This window comes from Hippoglossus hippoglossus, chromosome 12 (genome assembly GCF_009819705.1).
Source record: "Hippoglossus hippoglossus isolate fHipHip1 chromosome 12, fHipHip1.pri, whole genome shotgun sequence".
Lineage (NCBI taxonomy): Eukaryota > Metazoa > Chordata > Actinopteri > Pleuronectiformes > Pleuronectidae > Hippoglossus > Hippoglossus hippoglossus.
In genome coordinates, this window is record NC_047162.1 from 3,095,208 (window position 1) to 3,115,600 (window position 20,393).

The 20,393-nt window shown below is 40.1% G+C and overlaps 1 protein-coding gene across 1 annotated transcript; it reads right to left on the bottom strand.

Annotated features, from left to right (window-relative positions):
- Positions 1 to 1,943: 1,943 nt before the first annotated feature.
- Positions 1,944 to 19,704, bottom strand: LOC117772154 (kinesin-like protein KIF2A). Its single transcript, XM_034603104.1, has 21 exons — positions 19,546 to 19,704; positions 18,553 to 18,647; positions 17,362 to 17,481; positions 16,330 to 16,384; positions 15,553 to 15,672; positions 14,763 to 14,863; positions 13,419 to 13,514; positions 12,682 to 12,736; positions 12,445 to 12,607; positions 12,275 to 12,365; positions 12,139 to 12,202; positions 11,960 to 12,051; positions 10,282 to 10,424; positions 9,979 to 10,183; positions 8,702 to 8,812; positions 8,550 to 8,617; positions 7,828 to 7,917; positions 5,978 to 6,122; positions 4,821 to 4,922; positions 4,342 to 4,477; positions 1,944 to 3,040 (listed from the first exon to the last, which is right to left on the bottom strand). Exons 1-21 carry the CDS (start codon positions 19,604 to 19,606, stop codon positions 2,955 to 2,957), a joined length of 2,199 nt encoding a protein of 732 aa, XP_034458995.1. The 5' UTR covers positions 19,607 to 19,704; the 3' UTR covers positions 1,944 to 2,954.
- Positions 19,705 to 20,393: the final 689 nt, after the last annotated feature.

Here is a 20,393-nt window from a genome sequence, read left to right on the forward strand (position 1 = left end):
TTACCGCTTCAGGTTCTATTTTGATGTAAAGAATATCAGAGAATGGTTTGAAGATGTTTGTCCAATGTCTCGGGACAGAGAGTGGTTATGGAAAAGAGCTGATTTATAAGTTAACATGTATTGTAGTATGTAGTGACAAAGCACTTTACATATAACTTGATCAAATATCTGAATAGTAGTTTACCTTGTAACCCATATTAAAGTTAACTGTCAGGGGACCAGTGAAGAGAGGTCAGAACACATGTGTCACCACCGGTCTTGGACTAAGTGAAGTGTGTTTTCCATTTATCTTTTGCCGAAAATCGTTATATATAAGCACACTTTTAAAAATGTATTTATTTTGGATAAAGTCCTGCAGTATTAAAGCATCTGCACTTAGATAAAAGTTAGTAATACATGATAGAACATAACATTACATAGGTTTTTGACACATTTCAAAATAATATTAATGAGTTTATAAACGTTTAAAATTGATTATTGAATTCTTTATACGTTTTGATTCATATATAATTCCATCTTTTATATTATATAATTTAGTTTTAAAGCATCAACTTGCTCTTTACACAGTGTACACATTATATTATATACTGTGTAAAGATACTGAACCGCCTACAAAACATCACATGGTGTTAAAAACTATTTATGTAGTGTTTATATACTGCTTATAAATGCCGTTTACAGTTCGTGTTACAGTTTTTACGTGTTGTTCACAGTGTTAAAAACGCTGAAATAATTAACACCAGTGACTTAGACACATGATACAGTGGTGCTGCTGTCTCCTAGTTCAGACAGTCAGAAATCTGACCTCTGACCCCAGCACTCTCTCTACCATTGTCTGCACTGTGGAATAAAACCAATTGGACGGTAACTCAGCATGGGTACGTGTCCTTTTATCAGATCTATGCACGATGGATTGTTCTGAAATTTTCTGCATGTTCATGTTCCCCAGAGGACGAATCCTACTGACCCAGTGCAAATATTAGCCACCGTTGTACCATCTTGTGTTTCTGGCAAGTAGTGTCACTTGGTCTTTTTATCAAGTAGTAGCCTGTGCTCATGTTTTCTTTTTGTAGTAGCTTTTCATCTGTTTTGACTTATTTTATCTCTTCATGGGCACTTTGCGTCCGTTTGTACTAGTTTTGCTTCAATTTATTGCAATTTTTTTCTTTTTCTTTTCCATTTTGACTTTTCTGCTCAGCTGACTAGTTTTCTGTTGTAGCTACAAGTTTTTATTTGCGTGTTTACATTCCTCTAACGAACAATACTGTATATTTTATTTGATCATAACATTGTTTTTTTTATTATTTGTGCTGCTTTAACAATTTAAACTACTAGATTTTACCCAGGGGTGGTAACTGCTGCCCAGGATACAATTGCACCCTCTTGAGAATGAGTGTATTAGAGCAACCTATACATGTATATATTAATCCAGTGCTGAATATAACAAACAAAATTCTTCTTACTGTATCAGAACCAGGTTCACAATATTTTCTTCGGTTTCTGAGTCATGGAGTTGAATTATGGAACATTTTGACGTCACCATAAAGCTGACCTTCAACCCTTAGGATGTAAAATGTCATCACTTCATTTATCCTATTAAATTTGTCATAATTATTTTAAAGTATGTTTTGTGACATCGTTGACCTTTGACCACCAGTTTATCTTTGAGTTCAAGTGAACACTTGAAGAAAATCCCACAAAGCATGTCTGAGGTATCTCGTTCTGTAGACAAATGGAAAACCTGAAAAAAGAATGTCTCCCAGCCTGGAGAAATAATATCTAGAATTTTTTCAACAAGCCTTTAGTCAAAGACAATCGATGGCCTCATTGTCAACTCACAAGTGATGGACCCACAAGTTTACAGAAATACTGAATTCATTCATTCACAAAGTGAATGCGCAAACTCTCAACATCGACTATCTGTAAATATCAGGAAAAAAGTGTAGGAACACTTTACTTTGCAGGTCAGAACTTTTAAAAACACACAGTTGTAAGCAAATCAAAATGTTCATTAATGTATTTAACTCCCATGAATAGAAGCTGCTGTATTAACATGTGATAAATGATCATGATCATAAAAAAACACTGCATGTTCATTGGAGAAGTTATAATTTCTGACATGTACTGTACATCAGTAAAGATTTAAGATGCCCCTACATCAATCATATAGTTTTATAAACCATTTATTACATATTTATATACCACAAATAAATGCAAAACTGAAGTGTTACACTGAGTCTGTCAGCGGCACACAGCTCACAGTTTCTATTGAGAGTTTCTACAGAGTTTAAACTTTTTTAAATTACATTTTTTCCAGGGTAAATAAAAACAAGTGCAACAACAAGAAGTATTATTTCTTTAATGTTGCAAATGCCGTCTGGAACACTGACATAGCGCCCTCATTAGGTCGATTGATGTAATGTAAGGGCAGTTTTGTGTTTTTTTGGCTCAGTCAAACCTATACAGTATCAACACAAACACATAGTGGCTCATTTTACTGTACACACAAACACAACATGTGCTGTTCACCCCTGAACTGAAACACAGGGAACAGGAGGAGGATCCTCCATATATTGCACAAAATGGCAACAGCTGTTTATAAAATTGGCCACGGTGAAGATAAGATATGATTAAATCTATAAAAATTCATTTAAAACAAATAGTTGTTCATCTTTTTTTTCGTTTGCACGAAACACGTGTGCCTTATCGCACATGACAGAAAGGTGGTGAATACACTTCACAGGAGGGTGGAGAGCAGAGACGGTTTGGTTTTACAGATGGACGGATGGATGATGGGAAGCGGTGGCAGTCTGTACAGCAAAGAGGTGGAAGGAGGAACCAAACACACAGAGACAGTAAGTCATAAAATAACAGCTGAGCATCTTAGAGACAAGGCCTCCCCCGTCTCAGGTCAAGTCATCATTACAGTGGAATATTGTGTGTTTTATGGGCGTCTATAGTGCACGAGGCCTCTTCGGGGTTATTTGTTTGCTAGCTTGCTCCTCTTCCGAGAGTGCACAACGGAAAGACTTGACTTTATCTGAAAGAAAAGAGAACATCACACAACATGCGTCAATGACTAAAGATATCAGATATCACAACTTGTGACTTTTTTTTGCTAAAGCAAAACTACTTTTACTAAGCAACAGCGCCCTCTGCAGTCACATGTGGTGATTCATTTGATTGGGCTGCTTGTCCGAACGATTGAGTGGTTTTTATGTAGAGATTGAGAATCTATCAATGTGTTGATTGGGTTTTTCTCTCGATCCCCAGCTTCCTGAACCAGAAGAGCTGCTGCTGTATCAAAAACACAGGATTCTGAAATACGTATAAAATAATTGAGAAAGAGCAACAGCCACTGACATTGAGAGTTTTTTGAATATGGACGAAAATAAGTTTTGATCATGTGCACTTCTACAATTGTAGTGTTTTTTTTAGGTTTATTTTTTAAAGCAACCTGTAGTTTTAATTTCAATTGTGGTTGAATGTGCTTATTGAACTGGTTTGATCTTTTTGTATGTATAAGAGACACAGATTGAGATCACATATTAATTGCAAGTGATCTTAGACGGTGGTAATCGCATATTTCCCAAATTTCCCAATATATCTCTGCATGTTAACGCCTCATTTCCACATAGCTCTGTGTCCGTATGAAAGTCAACGGGAAGAGCATTTGTTCCTATGGCAACCTCCATCATCTCAGATGTGTTGCTAAACTCCCCCCCTTCGGACAGACCATATGAACTTAGTGCCACAAGAAATTGGCATAAAAACTAATTACCTAAGCGGCTCAATTAAATTGTTTGACATTGTGTATTTCTACTATTAAATATAAACTTGTTCAGCCAGTTTAGCCCATGGTGAATTTCCATGTTCTTTAAAAAAAAAAGAGTAAACTGAAGTTGAATAAACGTGTGAGTTCAGTTATTACATAAAAATATATTCATTTATTTATGTATATATCATTAAATATATTGATAATAGAATAATTGACAAACAGTGTGCTTCAACCAGCAATCCTAAAACAAAGTTTTTATTGCGATATTACTCCAGGCACATATTCCATAAAAATCTTTTTTTTAATTTGCCCTTCTCCAAAGCCTGCAGTGGCGTCTGTAGCCAGCTGTAAAGAAATTCATTTCACAATGAACACAAGGGAGCTGAGTCCGTAAATGAGACTGAATTACAGACATGAAACAAAACTTCATGGAAACAAGGCTTTAACCTTGAGCTTTCGCAGCCTTTACACTGATCTGAGTGTTCACTTTGTGCCTTGTCAAACCTGTTGAAGATAACAGCTGTGAAGAACATCCAAGCTCAGATGAAGGCAAATGACTTTACCTCTGAGCTCAGTGAGAATGTCGATCTTCTGGTCCAGGATTTGTTCTAGTTGAGTTGCATATGACTCGACGTCGTAGTCCACCTCCTCTGTCATTTCCAAAAGCATCTTCTCGTCCTCCAGCCAGCGGATGGACTCCTGTGGAGGTAAACACCTTATAACTGAAGACATCGGACTGATAAAGAGGGAATGAAAACAAACATCTACCTTCACTGAACTGTGAGCACTAATATTAGTTGGAAAGCACGTTTGGAAAGAATTGTGAATAATTAAGGGTCAGAAGAGCTATATTAAGGATTCACAGGCAGCAATTGTTTAAGATCATTCATACAGTAAAGAAAATCAGGCTGTGACGGTTTCTTCAGAAAAGAAATATCAGGTCTCTCCTGAAACTTGACTTAATGTGGATCGGTCATGTCGGGTCAGAATCTTGCCGGATATTCAGTGACTGTTGTTTGACTTTGTGGAGACTTTACAGTACCTGGAACACAGCCCTGTGGTCCTCCAGAACCTGCTCCTCCATCTCCACCAGCTGAGACACGGCTTCATGGAAGGAGAAGAGCTGCGGGGAAACCTCTTCCTCCTGCAAAGAGAAAAACAAAACACAACCGAGTCTGTTTTGGTCCAGTGACACTGGGACCTGAGGGGCAGCACTTTGTGGATGTATTGATGTTCCTCTCTGTGGGAACTTACACAGAGCACTGGAAGATGAGACTCACTTAATTGGATAAATTCAGACTTTTAATTGACTTTTAATGACATTAGTATGATGAATAACCAGCACTTCCCAGTTAAACACTATTAATCAATTCAAGTTCATTTCAGCTTTTGTTTCTTCTTAGCTTCTGTAGCAGCAGCAGCAGCATTTCAATCGTTTTCTACAGCCTAATTAAACTAGCGAGAGAGATACAGCACTGTCTACTGTCTCAACCTAGTTATCTAAACTAGGACTAGGACAGGTCATGTATTAGTGTCAGCCTAACTTTGGAAAATATGTTTTGTGCTGAACAAGGTCGGGAGATTTTGTCCCCAACAATTACACTGGAGGCTCTTTATTAAATCATCACACAGAGAGTTGAAGTCATGACCTCGTACTCCGTCTAGCCTCTGTTCCACTAGCTTCAATAACTGAATGCATACTACATGTGAGAGAGTATGATGTTATATGTTGGTTCATGTGAGAGAGTATGATGGTACATGTAAGCGAGGATAGTAGTGTTTGTGAGAGAGTATACTGGTCTGTGTGAGACCAAGTATTAATTATCTCTCATAGGGCTGCTCATAAAACCTCTTTAACCCTCTGAAGTACAAAACCTGCAGTCGAAAGGCAAAAAACAAAATCACACCATTATCACCAAAAATAAACTGTTTGGACACAAACATGATTCTGCAAAAACTTGATTTTACATAACTGAGAAGCTGTCATACCAACAGTGTCTACTTCTTGACATGATTGTATGTTTCCACAGAGGTGCAGGACTTTATATTGCAGTGAGTTTAAATGAACCCATACTTAGTAAGAATGTGACAGCAGAGAAAAACATTGCTTATGGTTTAGTGTTGAATGTATAAATGTGAGTATTGTTTTAAGGCGAACTTAAGCCTCCATCCACCTGAATGAATCTGTGTTTGTCTTACGTTCTGTTCGCAGAGCAGCTTCAAGTCGTCTCTCTGTGGAGAGCTGCCGACTCCCCACTGAGCCTCCATCACCTCCAGCTGGTTGACGAGTCCTCCCTGGCGGCCCCCATTCGCTGCTGCGGGGTCCACCATGAGCTCCTTCACCCTGACAACACACCATCGCAGCCGGTTAATCCAGAAACACTGACTGCTGCTGAAGTGCCGGATGAGCTAATGGAGCTGGAGCTGCATGCGACTAAACACAGACTAATGAATGGTGGAAATGCTCAGCATGCCAGGAGAAGAAGCAAATACTGTGATATAACCGGGGGACATATGGAGCATGAGTGTGGCGATGAAGGAACTGATAAATGTTACAGACTCCATGCAGACATTCAGGGAAATCTAAGCTGTGAAAATGAATGGTGGTGCAAAATTAACAAAAAAATGGGAGGAAAAGCAGAAGTTACCTCTTCTAACACTGGGATTATGGATATTATGAAATAATGAAGTACAGTATTTATGTCGTCCCACTCAGGAGATTAGTGGCCTGCAGGTTACCATCATTAAAGATCCCCTCCAAACAATGAAATGACACATAAAAACCCAGAACTCTTTCTATTAGTTCAGTCAGGCCCACTTTATCAAAAGTAAACTTATCCGAAAATGATTCCAAAATTGCAGCGACTTCTATTTTGGCTCAATAACAACAGACATGATGTCGATTGAGTAAATGTACTTGGTTACTGGGTGATTCTGAGTCACTTTCCGAAAAACAATAAACGCTATCGATGTGTGATTCATTGTTTTTCATTTAAAAACTAATCGAAGCTGTGTTCATCAATATTTTATCTTTAAAAATGGATCTAATCATGATATGAAATTTGAACGTTGTGGCTCCTGATGAGAAACCCGCAGAGAATCATCATCCTTTAGCAGATGAATGTCAAAACAGCCGTCTCTGACTCTGCACATGGTACTGACATGAGATCTGTATCTGGACATATCGTCTGGATAACGTCATCCGATCCACCAGATAATGTATCCACATACAGATCGTATTTTAGTGCTGGGTGTAAATGGAAGGTACTCACAAATTATTATTATTGCCTGCAGTCAAGTTATAAGGCTGGGGATGTTGTATACATTGAATACATATTATATATTTCACTTATTGTCAACACATATCATGTCTACACATTTCTCTACCATGTCTGTGGCTCTCAGGTTCAAACCAACTGGTTCCTACTGAGGATGTAAATCTTTAAAAAACAGTCACAAATACACATACTTTCCTCTTTAAAACTGAGTCATAATAAACTACAGTGTGTGTGTGGGTTCATGGTGATGAAGGAACATGTCACAGAGAGCAACACTGTGTCTCACTGGAACGAGATATATACCATCCATCCATTCAGCCAGCCGGCCGTCGAGGGTGGACAGGTCGACAGCATACAGTCCATAAATAGACAAACAACTATTCACACCTACTCTCAATTTAGAGTCTCCAGTGAACCTCACCCCAATCTGCATGTGGGAGGAATCCAGAGAAAACCCACGCAAACACGAGAACGTGCAATCTCCACACAGAAAGACCCCTGGCCAAACCAGATTTATCAGGCCTTGGATAAACTTAATAACCTGTATGGATTCATTGTTTGATTTACTAAATATACAGAATATCTCATATCCTTGATCTGAATTACACTTTCTATGACTGTAAAATGACAAGGTAACTTCTGAGTGCAACAAAAAGTGGTCATGAATGAGACGTGCAGGTGATGTCATAATGCCATGTGGAGGGAGAGACTATGGAGAGAGAGAGAGGATGGGAGATGATGTAAAGTGATACGATAAGTGATAAGTTATACTCATAAGTCGGGGAGAGATCACAGCGACCCCCTCCACCCCCGCCCTGGGAGAAGGGAATGTCTGAGGGACTGATACCAAACTCCTTAACCCTGGATACATGGTGGGAGAGAGAAACAAAGAGAAGGGACAGGAGCAAAGGGGAGGGACAGAAGAGGACAGTGGGAGAAAAAAGCACTCAAATATTTTACTCAAGGTAAAGCAGCAATAACAGAGTGATGAAAAATGTAGTGGAGTATCAGATACCACAAAACCATACTGAGGTACTGTACTTGAAAAATGCACTACTACAATAAATGTACTTACTGATGTAAGTCTTTTCCAAAGAACAAATAAAGCTTTTAATGTGTGATCGGTTAGTTTTCATTTATATCAAAGTTTCATGAATTAATATTCTTATCTTCAAACGGATTAAATAACAATATTCACATTCTCAATATTCACATTTGCACATGTGTGACCGTGGCCTCATACAGCTGTTTTCAGACTCTCACAAACACATGACCTGCTCAGGGACATTGTGTCAGTGTTTTATACATTTCATAGCTTTTTACCAAAAAAAAGAGAAGTGGTACTGGTTCAAGTAACATCAGCTTCACCTTCGAATCCCAGCTCTAAGGCTGCATTCAGACTTAAACCCCGTGTGACTCATTCATTTGAATAGAGCCAGTTGTGTTCAAGACCCTGAGCTGCAGTTACAGCAGATCAGGAGAGTGTGTTTTACCTGTTGGCGTATCTCAGCGTGTTCAGGGTGTTTTCGCAAGAGGCCATCCCAGGAGAGATGGTCGCTATCTGTGCATGGAAACATTGGATCAGCAAATATCAGGCCTTATTCAAACCTGTTGGGTAACACATGTGGCTGTGCTGTTTTCTTACCATGCATGTTCTGGAGTTTTCTCCGATGAAGGAGTCCCTCAGCACCTGGGTTAACTTGCTGGCTCGGAAAGGAGTGTGGGGTTTGTTTAGGCCCAGAGCTCGAATACACTCCTGCACAGAGACAGAGACATCGTCAGTGGCTCAGTAGAAATATCACCGCTTACTAACTCAAATTGAAATATTCGTAGGACGTAACAAGTGAGTTAAAGATGAAGCTATTTTTTCCAATTAACATTTTGCACATTAAACTATTAATCTTAATGATAGATTTTTTTTAACTTCTGTGTGCTGCAGTCAGATAGGATACAATATCTGAAGGAACCTAACAACCAAATAAAACCACCTCAATCTAAAAACTATTAAACTGCTAAACTCAAACCACTACAATTTGCAGGTGTGAGTAACAAAGATTGATAAAAGTCGACACTGTGGTCCTGTATAGAAAACTTTTAAACCTGAGCAGTAGTGCTGTGATGTAGCAAAGGATTTTTCTTGCTTTTGCCAAGAAATTTAACCAGAAGATGGAAATTCTGCCGAACTGAGGAAATGGCGCTTGGTCGGGCCTGCGCTGACAAGAAATGAACTTCAACTCTTGTGGGAAAAAATATAAAAGGCAAAAATCCAATTTGACTTAAACTCCTCACCATTAAATCCTTATGTCTGCAGGGGACAGAATAAATGAGAAGGAGTTTATGTGGGGTAAACACAGTTCTCCATAGGACTCAGGGGGGGGGGGATAAACTGTTTATCTGCAGGAACAATTTGTTGGTTTGTAACTTTACTAAAACTAAGCTTCTATTAAAAATTATAAAATATAATTGTAGAGCCCAACTTTAACAAATCACAATTTACCTCATAGTCTGCCCTCAATCATCTGCACTTCACTCTCAACAAGAGTGAGGAGAAATTAGCTTGGTCCTTAATTGTAACTTTATCTAGAAGCCGAAAAAACTTCAGCTACTCAGTTTAGAGTTGAATGAGTCGGAGTCTCTTTTGCAATGTGCAAGATATAAAAGAGAGAAAATAAACCCTGAAATATTCTGGTCAACAAATAATAACAAAATTGAATTGCTGTCTGTCTGTCTGTCTGAATTCTGTCACTGAATGTCAAGGATGGACATTATGTCATAACGTGTGTTTTGAGACAGAATGACTGCAGTTTTTAAATGTGTTTAATGCAGACTCCAGAACTGTTTTCCAGGCCGCATGGAAAAACAGTTCAACCTCTGCAATAAAGACACTGATGCACAGGATATCTGTAGCACTGAGGAGGAGACCTTAAGTGCCAGAAGGCTCTTGTTGATCTCGGCTCCTTCGAAGCGAGTCTGGCGGTCGGCGCTGGAGGTGTCTGCCCCTCTCTCATTCCCCGCCAAGTCAATCAGGGAAAACTTTCCATGCATCTTCCCCCGTTTACGCAGAATGATCTGAAACACTGCGTGGCTCCGAGAGGAGTGAGCGTTCGCTGAGGTCTGACCAGAAGTCCTGAAGGAGACGCAGAAAGAAACAGCACAAAGTGTATTTGTGAGGATCCGTCCAAAGTTTTCCCGACCAATAATTACAACATTAATTCCTGTGTTTACCTGCAGCTGTTTCCCAATTCAATCAGTTTGAGGACGTCCTCCATACATTTCACCTCCTTCTCCTGCAGACCCACCACCTGCACCTGCTGCTTCCCGTCCTCCAGGACACGTAACTTAGCCTTGCGGTTCAGTAGGTCAAACACCTTTAAAGGAAAGCACAAAGTCACACATACGGTTCCAACTCAAATCATTTACTGTGGCACAACAGACAGAAATCATCTAACCTTATGACAAATCTGAGACAATATTCATATTCAAATATGTTTTTACTTAATTTCACACTATTTAGCAGCATATTAACATTTAATAGATATTTCATAACACACTATTAAGTAGCTGTAAGCAATAGTTTTTCTATTTTAAGTGTCTATTGATGTTAACGTCAACTTTTTGTGAACCATCCATAGCCTGATGCTGGTATACAGCAGTTTCTGGTCATTTTGAAGCTTTATACATGATGTACACTGGTACTTCTGAGGGGATTGATGATTATATGACAATTATAATGATTGAATCCAACTATATTCAACTTGTGTTCTGTCGTGTGATGATTATCTCTGGTCAGTTAGTATCTGTGTGCACACACTCGTCCCTGTGATGACTTATGATAATGTTCAGATCAGGATGTAGAGAGTAACCTGATTATTAATATCTCTGTCTTATTCTAACATTGTCCTGGTCACTGAAATCACGGTTGCAGATTCCCGGCTGAAAACTAAAGGGGGCAGAGCTTTTGAAAGAGTACCCTGCCCCAGGATATATGGCAGACTGAGTCAGTACCTTCCTTTAAATTAAAGCTTAAATCATAATTTTATCGTACTGCATTCCCGATTTTACTAATTCTAGTTTTTATAATTTTTATGGGTGATCATGCTTACATTTTTGTCACACATTAAGTCTGTTTATTCTTTTATGACTGTGTTTTTATTTGTTTTTACATTATTTATTATTTGGTACTAGTATTATCATTATTATTATGAGAGGACAAAACTCATGAACCTCAACAAAACAACTTCTCATTGCTATATAATTGACTGAACATATTTCATGGCTCAGCGGGTCCCTAACTAGCAGCCCTGTTTTGTGGTGTGTTTTAACAGCTGTCATTCCAGGAGCTAACATCTGTGTTATCAAAGTGCCTGACCTGCTTGTCTTGGGACATCAACTACTTCCACCTTGATATCAGTGTGTGCAGCTCATTGTTTATTGTTAAGTAACCTAATCATTAATAAATAAGTGGAGTCACAAAATAAGTGCAGCAGTCTGTCCGCACTCATCAACAGTAGCATTGTATTGAGGGGCAGTGTTTGTTTTTTAACAACAATATGTTCAGTGAAAGACAACAAAAAGGTGGACTGGATTTCTAGCTAGGAGTTCTGCTAGCACATGAAAAGGTAATAAATGATTCTAAAACATAACACAATTGGATTTATATAATATGTAATGTACTCTGGAAGAAGGTAAATTGTTATATATAGTTACATTAGTTAAAAGATTGTATATAATGTAATAAAATGTGCGTATATCTGCAAACAACTACATTAGATTGTGTCATAAAGTAGTTATTATATGTTTTTATACCATTCATAAATGATAAATAATGGGGGTTAAGTGTTACCAATTAATACAACACAAACTGTGAAGGAACTGATTACAACTCATGTTAAAAGACACTTGCCTTCCCGCTGTAAATCTCAAAAAATGTGGCAAAGACCTGAAGATCCAACTTCTTGTAATTTGGCTTCTTTAGCATGAGAAAAACATCTCTGGCTGCACAGGGAGAGAAAAAATAGACACTTCATTATGAAGCCAAATGCAGAAACGAGCAGTGGAGATGGAGGAAAAGGGGAAACTAACCGGACAAAGCGTAGATCCCTTTGGAACAGTCCTGGTTCTTTCCTGAAAAGTCACCTCCCATCGTCTGAAAAGGAGAAAAATGAGTCACGGCAAGTGCACCAAAAAATAAAAATCAAGTTAAAATCTAAACACTCACATGTGTTTTCCCACTTCCAGTTTGTCCATACGCAAAGCAGGTCGCCATCCCCCTCTCAAAAATGGTCTCGACCAGCGGCTGAGCAGTGAATCTGTGAGCAGAGGAGCGTTTTCTTTAACAAAAGGCTGTTTCAGTTCCCTTTCTGAAACTTAGTAGAAAATAAACATTACCTATAAACCATTTCATTGGTGGAATTCTCATCAAAGGTGTAGTCGAATCGGAAAGTTTGGTTCTCCAGGTAGCGGGTCAGGTCGACTTTCTGCTTGGGCTCATGGACCATTACCACGTCCTTACTAGGAATGGTGATCACATCCAAGTCCTTCCCAGATATCTCTGCAAAGACAATCACTTGTGTTCACACATAGCCATGTGCCTCAAAGTAAAAAGCTGTATCAGACAATTCTTACCTTTTTTATTGAGGGGACGTGCACGTACACAGACACATATCCTGTGGTCCTCGATCTGAAACACCAAGAAGTACAGATACACTATTCTTTATGAACATACAAAAGAAAGAATACAAAAGCTTTGAGGTTGGAAAAATCAACATATTCATCACTGACACTTTCAGCTCTTTCACCAAGTGAAACATCCAAACCCACCATGTTTTTTGAATGGCTTCATCAAATGGAAATCCTCTAAATGTCAAACTCCTCTTTTGGCCAAATACAAATTGGAGTTGGTTCTAATGAAACCTTGTGCATGTATCTTACCTGGTGTTTACTATTAAATGAAAATATGTTTAAGCTACTATTTCCCTGAACAACTTGACACCTGGTTCTGGTTATATCTTCTAATCTAGTTGTGTGAACACTATCTGCTCGGCAACAGGAATATGGACACGAAAATTAACATTACTGTCTGTGTTGTTAGCCGCTGAAGCTACAGAGGCTAACAATTTGGCAAGCTAGTAGTAGATAATGAAAAAATCTAAATATACAATATATTAACTTTACATTCAACAGAACAATGAACTTCAAAGCCTTTCGCTGTTTTTGGAGATGTCAGGAAACACAACTCGTGAACTTGGAAAGTTTCGAGGTTGTGAATATCACTTGCAGTTGGATGTTTAGATGGACTCTTCTCACGAGCATGGTGACCACGCCCCCTTGTGAAGGCAGCATTAATCACCAACCAGACTTACCAGATCGTTAGTTGTTAAAGGCCTGTAGTCCAGACTGGCTCGGAAGTCTCGGATCATACACATAATTTCATAGTTTGGTAGATTGACATCCACCTCCTGCAACGGAACACAAAACAGAGGTGTCAGATGAAATGTACATATCCTGCTAGTTTTTCATTTTGTATATTTTACATATACATGCAGGCACAGCTGAGAAAGATCATTCAGAAGCAAATGAAAACTGCATTCCTTATTTGCAATATGAGAAAATGTGTGCCGTCTTATTTTAAGGGTCTAAATGATACTTTGCATGGGCCTAAAACCGAGACACAAATCCAGCCCAAAACCTGAAGACATATCTACAGCTATTATGCTTAATACGTATAAAGTATTCAAGCACGAGGGTGAGTTATTGATATTTCAAAATTCCCAGAGGATCACAACTATGGCTTCTCGGCAGCTGTGACTCAGGTGGTGGACTGTGTTGAAGACTGTCCTAGGACAGGACTTTTGTCTTTTGTCCTCACGGACATATGTAAAGCGTCCTTGGGTCTCTTGAATGGCGCTATATAAATTCAAGCTATTATTATTATTATTAAGACACTGGTATAATCATTGTGCAATTGTAGGAGTAGGAGCGCTATATGAAAGTGAGTGGGAATGGTTGAATGTGACTCATTGTGTAAAGTGCTTCGAGTGGTTGTAAAGACCCCTATTTAAATGCAAGTCATTTTTCATTTCTACATGAAGGTACGGCAACACAAAGAACAGGAAGTGATCAGCGTTTTTTTAACCATAAAGTACTTAAATATTTCAGTAAGATTCACATCACCTTGTGATCCTGAAAACGCTGGCTTGGTTTTTGCTTTATTAAAAAGACAAATACTTTCCTAAATTAATTCAAGCTCTTCACAAAATCTGCATGTGTGGTGTAATGAAACCTCGTGTCAGGGACAGGGTAACTCAGTGCAGCTTATTTTATCTGCACCAGGCCTGGATAGGGTTCAGACAGAAAAATAGAACACTTATCAGGTTTCGGTCGGGCTCAGTTAGATTTCTCTCGGTCTCAGATTGGTTTCGGACGGATAATTCAAGCCAAGCCGCTCTCTATTCTTTACAACCGTGACGCCCACTGAAGCGTTTCACCGCTTCTCAAGCTTGATGTGTCAGGATCAACATATTAGTCGGGGGCTACAAGTCACAACAACTGTAAGACTCCCGATCACAATACAGCAAGTCGTGTAGTTTGCACTACACAGCGATCTGCTGACTTGGAAAGTTGCGTGAACTCGACTTCCGACTGCATTAGGAACACTGCTGTGTTTACTAAATAAAACTGGGTGCATGTGTTTCTTTGCTCCCAACCTGTGCTCTCTTCTCTCTCAGCTCTTGCTGCTGAAGTCGTCTCTTCTCTCGTTTTTCCTGGAGTTTCTCCACTTCCTTTACACAGTTGGACTTCTTCCGTGCTGAGACATAAGAAACAAACCAATCGAAATAATCACAAAAATAAGTTTTTTCTAAAGGTCCCAAGCTCATTCATTCCTACGAAGTATATTTTTTAAAACATATCACAAAGCTTAATTTTTAAATAAAGCTGGCGAGTATGTGCTGCAGCACCATGATGTGTGCGCGACTAAGTCAAAGTAATACATATTATACCCAAGAACAGTTTTGAATCCAGTATTTTTACACTGTAGTGTCACTACTTTTACTTCAGTAGGTTTACTCAAGGTTTTTTCCCCCACAGATATATAAAACTACTCAAATACTCAGACATGAATTATTACAGGTGTTTACTTTATTTTACTCATATAGTCGCAAAAACCTTAGACCTATCCTTCAATGTGATTCTGCACTTGCTTTCATAGGAATTATGTGTGATTTTAGTTCCCCGGTAGTTTACATTTATGCTAATTCCCATAGCCCCAGAAGAACTGCAGAACAAGTGCTGTAGTATGAGTGGAACTCCAGAGAAGTGAAAGAGGCTTTGAGGCCCTCACAGCTGTGAGAGGAGCATGACATCACCGGCTCTGGCCTCAGCATCATGCCCTCCACCAGAAAACAACAGCCGGGGACGCTGGAAGGAAGCTACTTCGGAGAAATGCCCCACTGATGTGTGTTGTACATGAAGCCACACAGACAGACGGTGTGTTACCGTTCTGCTGCTGAAGCAGGGTCTGGTTCAGTGCAGACTGGGGAGCGATGGCTGGCGGAGGGGATTCTGCAGCTTGGTTTTGCTGGCTGGGACGGGCCCGGGTGGTTCCCACTGCTGCAGCTGAGGAGAACACAGTCCAGGATAATCACTCATTTATGCAAGTTAAAGGGTCAGTCCGCTCAAATTATAAAGCACAATAACTATAACACTAATCCCTACACGTATCACACTTTTACACCTAGAGGTAGCATTACTTGCAGATGGTTTTGGCTTCATTTAAGGTTGTAACAATTACTCAATTAGTAGTTAGAGTAGTTGAATGACAGAAAATTAATTGCTAACTATTTTGATAAATGATTAACGGCCTAATTCTCTTGGTTTTCTAAATTCTCTATATCGAGCATATGTATGGAAATGACTAAACTTGAACCTTTTACTACATGCTTAACATACTCAATAAATACATGCATTAAGACACCACAATCTCAGAAACTGTATAAATAGATATAAAAAGAAATACAGTAACTTTTTTAATTTAGGTAAATCATTTTCAGGCTGTCTGGTCACAAGTTAAAATGTGCACAAGCTTAAAAAGTTATGTTTGTGCATGAATGTCTCACCAACAGTTACGAGTATTATTTTAAATATTACTACAATTAATGGTATTTTAATGTATGTATTTCGGTAGGCAGGAAAAGCAACGCATTTTGTTAGTTAGCTCACGCTCAGATTGTGGGTCCGTGGGTTTCTTGGTGCATAATATTAAATCAAACGTACCTCTGTTCTCCCGTGGAGCGTTCTCAGGCTTTGGTATTGATGTAGTCCGTCTGGTCTGAAAATAAAAAAAACAAAAATGTCAAAATCATAACAGAGCTGGAAGTAGACGGACATGACAGACTGTGTTAAAGAACCGTCCTAACAGTCCACCTGTCACGATAAGAGAGAATCAGCAAGTTGAACAGCTAAAAAGGAGATGTGTGCATAAATATCATTTTCTGATCCCACTGCACAGGTCTAATCAACTCTGATGTAAAAGTGTGCTTTGTGAAATAGTAAGTACCTAACAGCTAGATTTGTTGGTGATGATAACACATGTATGAAAAACCTGCTTACACACTATTGAACGAAAACATTTATTGAAGGCAATTTAGAATGACTACATTTCTCTGCACAGTAGCCTCCTGTGATAAAACTGAAACCTGTGAAACTCCAGCTATAGTTCAATAAATTCAATGATCGATCACTTTGTAAATTTACTTTCAAAGAAGTTTCAGTCAAGTCAAGTCAAATACAGGAACTAGAAGTGGATTGATTGGTAGTTTGAAATCAAACAATTCATAATTTTTCTGGCTTTTCAAGCGTAAACACCAAATATTTACTGGTTTCAGCTTCTCAAAAGTAAAAAAAGAAATGTTGTATCATTTTAGACCCTGGGGAACAATTTCTGACAATTTATGCACAAAACATTTGATCAAGAAAATGACTGGCAGATAACTGAAAGGATAAAAATGATCATTATTTGCCCCAAATCTATTTATACCTTGGCTACAGAGAAGTCTCAAATCGAATGGGCTGGAAGCTGTGGATTAGTAATAAGTAGTCAGACAGTATAACCAGAAACTGTGCTAAACTAGCAGTAAGACTATCAAAATAAAAGCTGTTTCAGCAAAATAATAATCATGACTGTATCAACTGCAATAAAATTAACTCATAGAACTCAAACATGATCTTAAGTTTAACAAAGATCCTGAATAATAATCTTTGAATGTGTTTGTGTGTGTGAAAGGGGACTGAAAGTGAGAGTCAGACCTTTGGGACTTTGCTGGCTTTGGCAACATTTGAGGGAGGAACAGGAGCCTCAGGACTCTGTGGTATCTCCTCATCAGGAACAACATCTGGATTCAGAGCGAACACGCTCTCCAGGTCAATCTGAGGCACAAACATGAGACCGGTGAAGAATAAGAACAGCTGCTGGAGGAACAGCACTAATAAAACTGTGATATCTACAGACAAGCAACGCGTTCAATTTAACGACGGGAAGCGACTGCTTGGAAATTCTCTCACGCAAAAAGGTGTACACACACACACAAATCCAACAGTCCGCTCTCCCTATGGAAGAAAACATTACATCATGAGAAACACAGGAAAGACATTTTCCTTGACCCACTAAAATCAAACATCACAATGTTCCCATTAACTGAGAGAATAAGCTGACACGTTGTAGACCCCTCTGCAGTCAGCCAAACTGGCCCTTACAGCCAGTGTTTGTGTTTACCTTGGATCAGACTCTGAGACACATTTGAAATGATCAATACAGAAAAAAGAAGTGTATTTGGAAAGCTGCAGGAGGAATGTGGAGCTGATGATACATATGATTTTTTAACCTGTCATGTGCATGAGCCACTGTTATTGAATGCAGCCATTGTGTCATATGTCGGTGGATGAAGACAGGGTTTGTTGTTGCTGGGTCTGTGTTTGTCTGAGGTTCTGTTTTCATCTGTGTTTGCTTGTTAGCAGGATTACGAAACTTGGTGGAAGGTTGCGTGTGGTATGGGTCAGGAAAGAAGCCGATCAATCTTGATGCGGATCCACATCAGGGGGCAGATCCAGGAACTTGTTTACACTTTAACATTATGAGATAGGGTGCTTTTTGACATTTTTGTGAATTTCTCAAGAAATAATGCAGACATCAAAAAAGCTGTTAAGTACAGTTACAAATTTTCCTTTCAACTATATCAGAGATTTTGCTTGCGTCTAATATGAGCATAATGATTCTGTGTACATTGTTTATGTATCTAATCTCAATACGCAATGTGACTCTTAGAAAGCCCTTCTAGTTTTATGATGTAAAACCTCATTGGAGATATTTGCAATTATAAAGCTACTTTAACTCCGTTTTTTTCTGGTGACACTTTTGAACTGTCTAAAATAAACCAATAAGAGGAACCACCTGAGCAAAGCAATCCTGCACAAAATAAAGCAAATGAATGGCAGCTGTACCTCCTTCCCTTTGGTGTCCCCGTTCTCGATCCACTCCACCGTCACACTGTCGTTGTCTTCATGCAGCGATGTGACCATCGCCTGGTGTATCCGTCCTGCAGTGAGGGGTTACACAGAGAGGACGTAAAGAGATGCTCGGCCCGCTCAGCATCAGCACCAATAGGACACACACTTTAAACTGCATGGAGCATTAAATGACACACAGTGAGCCATGAACAAACGGGATCTCTCCCTCAGAGTGTTCTCTGTTAATGTTTGCGTGACAGAAAATCTCCTGTCTCCAGTCCCAATTTAAAGACTAAAAGAAGATGCTAATGGGTGTGGCTCGTGTGAGGGATGGTGATAATGCTTTCCCCCTGTCATTCATTATGTGCCACACAACGGCTGCATTTACTGTCTGTTAACAGAGCCTGGCAGTCATGAAATAAAATCACACATCTGCAGCAGAACATGAGCTGGAATACAGGGGGGGTCGTTTAGTGCCGGCATGAAGAGATGCAGTCAGAGGGGAGAGGCCCCATGCATGCAACCATCCCTCCCTCATCTACAGGCCACCGCTGGAGGAGGCAGAGGCGGTTTGGTGCCTGCGTCTCCTCCTCTGCCGGAGCCATGGTGCAGAGGGATGGAGAGGGGAGGAGAGGGGAGGAGAGGCCGGACAGGTGACATTTGTTTGGCTCGGGTCAGAGACCAGCAGCCGCACAGGTGGACGGACCCGCCCGGCTGCTGGCCCGGCCGGCCGGCGCGTCTGTGGGACTGACAGACGGCAGCAGCAGGGCAGCAAAAAACACAATCTGGGTTTTTAAGGCTGTGGTGCTTAATTCATTCGTTTTTTGGGGTTTTTTTCACAGCAAACCCTGCATCATCCTCTCGCTGCGGTGAGGATGATGCAGCAGCCGCTCGATAGCACAAGCGCTCCCACTGCGGCGAGCGGCGACGTTAGCTCCGCTCATCCGGATCAGCCGGAGGGAGAGCGGTGCGTGAGAGGCAACTTACCGTCGCTCCGCTTTATTTCCACGTAAACCCCCACGAAGATCTTCCCGAAGATCGCGGCCATCTCTGCCCGTGTCCGTGTTTCCAGTAAGGGCAAGCTGAAATCGTGGCAGCGGTCCACTAAGGGCAAGCTCAAATCGTGGCAGCGGTAGCCCGTAGAGGCACTTCCGGTGTCAGCAGAAACTGCCACTGAATATGTCAAGGCAGCGGCCTTTGATGCCACACTGTTTGGTGGCAGGCGGATTGGATGCCACACTGTATGGGGGCAACTCCAAAGCTGCCTCCAAACAATGTGGAAACAGAGACAGCTGCCTTCAAACAAAGGTGGGAGCTGCCGCGGCCGGTGCCCTAATGCAGCCTGGCAGCAGTGTGGTTTCAAGTTTCAATGACACAAAACATAGGCAAAGCATTAGAAGCATCAAAGCAGAATCGGTACAAATATGACAAAGAAATCAGCCAAATAAACGAGCATGTTTCACAAAACAAGTGCAGAAATACAGATCAATTATTCTTGGTGTTCAGAACAGTAACACGCTGATAAACATTCATAAACTACGTATAAATCTCAGGGAATAAGTCACAAACAGCGGTAGTGGCCCTCAAACAGGGTGGCAGCAGTGGCATCTGCCCCCAAACAGCTGTGGCAACTGACAGCTGCCTCATATCGCGGCAACTGCCTTCAACAAATCAGTGGCAGTTTCTGTTGCCACCGGAAGTGCCTCTACGAGGTGCCGCTGCCACGATTTGAGCTTGCTGTCTCTTCGTGTTATTGTGCAGTGGGTGTGTATGTTTGTGTGTGTGCGTGTGTGTTTGTGTGTAGATCCAAGTTGTGTGTGAGTGCTGCTGCAGAC